The following is a 4,253-nucleotide window of genomic DNA, read 5'->3' on the forward strand; positions in this document are numbered from 1 at the left end:
TTGTAGAAGAGTAAATATAGATTTATTTTTAGTCCAGTTTTAGTTTATTGTGAACCCCTACCCCTTGGGGTCACCCACTGGCCCTTCTGCACCCTGTGTAGAAGTGGGCTAGGACTGATCCTTCCACTTCAGGCTCCAGCTCCCCCACCCACATCCCTATCCCTTAAAGAGGGGTATTGTAGGCTGGGCGACTTATCTGAGGAGCTTTGGCAAATGTTTTCAGAAGACTCACATACACCTCAGGGCAACCTGGTCTATGATAGAGTTTGGTCCGTTCAGAAAACCTAGAGCTGACTCCCAGGCCACTGGCTCCACATTTAGAAAAAGTGGATAGTCACCACTACCAGGGCCTCCTGGCTGACTACAAGTTCAGGCACTTTCAGAGAGTTGCTGTCCAAGAAGACTGAGGCCCTGGGGGTCTGAGGATCCATTCTGTGTACCTACTGTTGGCTGCTGCTTTTCCAGAAAGCATAGGAATAGATCCACTCACTCAGTCAGAGGCCCCCCAAAAAAGGGTGGCAGTGTGTTGGGGGGGAGAATGGGAGAAGCTTGAGTGGGAGAATCGTTAAAATGAGAAAATATATATATAAAGGTCTTCACAAACTATGTAAATGTTAAGCTATTATTATTTTAAAACATTAATTCGCTACTTTAAAAGATCCTTTACTGAATTGAGAAATAATACTATCTGAAAGGTGCTTGCTTCTCAATACTAAAAAAGTAGGCCAGTCCTTTGAATGAGTTACCCCTTGGGAGAAGAGGCCTGGGAACTGCTCCTGCTTAGCTGCTCATACCCTAGGCCTGGAGAAAAGAGAGAGGCCTGGGTTGTGTGGAAGACAAAAGAACAGAGAGGTAGCTGTCCTGGCAATGATGCTGGGAGGCCCAACTCAAGTGGCTAGAGCTGAATTCTTATTCTAAGCAGAGATCCACAGCTGAGGCTAGAGTAGGTGACTAGGCAGCAAAGCCAAAGTCAACTTTGCTGACCACTCTATCCAGGCACGGATCATGGTCTCTCATTTCTCTGTGAAAGGGACTGTGATCTTGAAACAGCCCAGACGTGTACTGCTGTTGCTTAGAATAACCTGAGCACGGTACTTGCCGCTGCTGAGAGAATGTGGCAGTTTCACAGGAGGTATTTGGAAGCTGGTCTTGGGCAGCGAGTAGGTACCCTGTGGAGAGATGAAAGGGGACCAAGAGTCAGGAGGGGATCTTTTCTAGCAGTGCCCCTCCACCTCTGAAAACTCCAGCACAGTAAGCTCTCCTCCCAATTCCCCAGTATATTTCTCTATAATGCTAACATGTGCATACAACCAGAGGCATGAGGGTTTCGTGTCAATGGTGGCCCACTTCCCTTAGCCACTATATCATTTTTACCATTTTTTCTAGGCTTCTTTTTTCTCAAGTCCCCAAGATTGCCTGCTCTGATAAGGAACCAGAAAAAGGAAATGGTAGCAAATAGTAGCTTTCAGAACCACTCACTGGCCCTTAGGAGGTCAATAGTCGCCAAACTGGAGAACTCTCTTAAGCTTTTCCCACAGTACCTGCCATACTCAAGGTCTTGCCCACTTTTCTCCTTTCCTGAAACACTGCTTGCAACTGGGACCCATATCTCCTCCCCAAGACAGGATAGGGCAACTTAGGGGAATCTTCTTAATTTCTCTAGCAGTTCTGAATTCCCACAGGGTCCCAGGTGATAGAAGAAGAAAGAGAACCTAGAGTGACCCAGACTTGAAAACCACCCAACACTCCCTTCTCCTCATATCAACCATGCAAAGTGACTTTCCCAAAGACTTACCTTCTTAAAAGGGCAGTGACAGGGCAGGCCATAGGTATGGAGAGGCTCAGGGCAGGGCTCCCCAGGTGGAATGAAGGTGTCAATTATCTCACATATATCTTTATAGGTGCAGCTTCCGATATTTTTAATACAGGGGATGAGCAACCAGAACCCAGGACGCAATTCTTTCTCCAAAGTTACCACTGCCTTTTAAGGGAAAAGATACAATCCATAAGAGGAGTAGGGCCTAAAAGTGGACAGAACCCATCCACTTGGTCCTCACAACAACCTTAGCAGCCAGGTATCTTATCTTCAGTTTACAAATGATGAAACATGAGGACCAAAGGTTTAAAGGACCTGTCCAAGGTCACAGTTAATGTCAGGATCTAGAAATAGAAACCAACTCTCCTGTCTCTGAGGCCTGGCTCTTTCCACAAATACAAATGTGTTTGAGCAGAAAATGTTGAGGAAACACAAATGTGTGTTGAGTATTTTCCTGTAGTTTGAGTGGAAAATGGGGGAAATCATATGAGCGTGTGATCTTCAGGGTCTATGACTGACCCCAGAAGTTACTCCTGTGTGTTCATTGGGTTTTTCTGTGTATTACAGCAAAAATAACCTTCCTAACAGTATAAAGACCCCACACTAAAGCAGAAAAAAATGAGAAAAAAATTAATTTCTTCTTAAGTGACTAGTTCACTTGGTATGGCCTGAGAACTAAATTTTTTTCCTGCATTCTCTAGCCACCTCAGTCTCTTACTCTCCTAGGTTCTTTGTTTTTAGTCCTCTCCAAAGAGGATTTGGCATCTTAGTGTAATAGAAGCTTTAGATAACTTCCTGTGAAGAGGAAAGGAGGTCACTAATGCAATGCTATAGGACCCTGCATTATTTTTAATCAAAAGCAAGAATGGTCTAGAGGAAGAGAAGGTAGAGGAGGAAGTGCTAGCATTTATATAGACTGTGCCAAGTGCTTTACAAATATTATCTTATTGAACCTTGACAACAACTCTATGAGGTGGTGCTGTTAATTTCCTCATTTTACAGTTAAGGATACTGAGGCTGGCCAGTGGCTGGCCCAAGATCAGACAGTTTACTAAGTGTCTGAGCCAGATTCTAGTGAGGTAAAATTTATATATATATGAATAAATATAAAATCCTATACTTGAGATTAAAAAAAAATCAACTATACAAATGTAGAACAGGATAAGAGATGGCTCAGAAGCAGTTTGTGTTAAAATGCCAAGGATTTTAGCAGACAGTGGTCAGCAGTGTGATAGGGCAGCACAAAAAAAAAGCTGAAGCTCAATTAATTTTAGATTCCACAACTAAAAACATGATGTTTAGATGTCTATGAAAATACAGGCACGGTCACCACTCTCTATCCTGATTAGACCTTTTTTTGGATTATTGTGTCCAATTCTAGCTGTCACATTTTAAGAGACATCAACATACTAGAGTACAAAGGAGGGCAACCAAGAGAGTGAGGAGACTTGAAATCATGCCATGAAAAGAACTTTTCAAAGGAACTGGGGATATTTAGCCTGAAGAACAAACCTAAATGGGAAATTGAATCCTGTCTTTAAACATATGAACATGAAGCAGTCTCTATGTGATCTATTTGACACCGTTAAACAGAAATAGGACAAATCGTATACTTGGAAATGACAGTTATAATAATCATAATAGTAATAATTATAATAATTAGGTTAACAGCCAGCATTCACATAGTGCCTACTATGTGCCAGGTACTATACTAAACACTTTACAAATAGTAATGTCTTTTGATCAAAATAAAAGAAAATATCCTTATGATGAGAGGTTCTCAAAAATACAATGGCCAGGGCGGAGCCAAGATGCCGAAGTAAAAGCAGTGACTTGCTTGAGCTCTCTCCCAAACCCCTCCAAATACCTATAAAAAATGGCTCTAAATGAATTCTAAAGCAGCAGAACCCACAAAAAGAGTGAAACAAATTTCCAGCCAAAGACAGCCTGGATGGTTGATCAGAAAGGTATATCGCGCCGGGCTGGGAAAGGAGCGCAGTTTGGCGTGGGCACGCAGGCCACAGAGACCCTGGAGCAGGCCTCAGAGGACTGAATTGGAGCAGCTGTGGCAGTTTCCAGACCTCTCAACCTGTGAATACCGAAGACAACTTAGGTCAGTGGGAAAAGTCTGTGACTGCAGTGATGAGAGAGGAGCGCAGGAATTCAGCCCCTCATTGGCACAGTGGCTGCTTCCTGAGCTTCCAGCCCACAGACTGAGGGGGAATCAAATTGCTTATCAGAGGGGGATTGCAGGGATCTCTCTGCTGGTGCAGGATTCTCTTGCTTTGCCCGTGCTTGGATCTGGGTCACAGTCCTGAGTGGCGGCCCTGGGGTGAGGAGAAGTGCTGACATGGTGGAGCTTGTAGTGGCTATGGGGAGGAAACCCTCCTCACAATTCCAAGACAGAAAAGAGTGCTCATAGACCAGAGCACAAGAC

At 43.9% G+C, this 4,253-nt stretch overlaps 1 protein-coding gene across 1 annotated transcript in view; it reads right to left on the minus strand.

The window, feature by feature from the left end:
* GM2A (GM2 ganglioside activator) overlaps positions 1-4,253 on the minus strand; it is a 15,286-nt gene continuing 11,033 nt past the window's right edge. The window contains exons 3-4 of the mRNA XM_027841665.1: positions 1,796-1,981; positions 1-1,169 (exon numbers count right to left, since the gene is read on the minus strand). Of these exons, the coding sequence (XP_027697466.1) occupies positions 1,014-1,169; positions 1,796-1,981 (342 nt within the window). The 3' untranslated portion in view covers positions 1-1,013. The remainder of the gene's footprint in view (positions 1,170-1,795; positions 1,982-4,253) is intronic.

Source organism: Vombatus ursinus, unplaced genomic scaffold (assembly GCF_900497805.2).
Source record: "Vombatus ursinus unplaced genomic scaffold, bare-nosed wombat genome assembly UNPS02014863.1, whole genome shotgun sequence".
NCBI classification, from domain to species: domain Eukaryota; kingdom Metazoa; phylum Chordata; class Mammalia; order Diprotodontia; family Vombatidae; genus Vombatus; species Vombatus ursinus.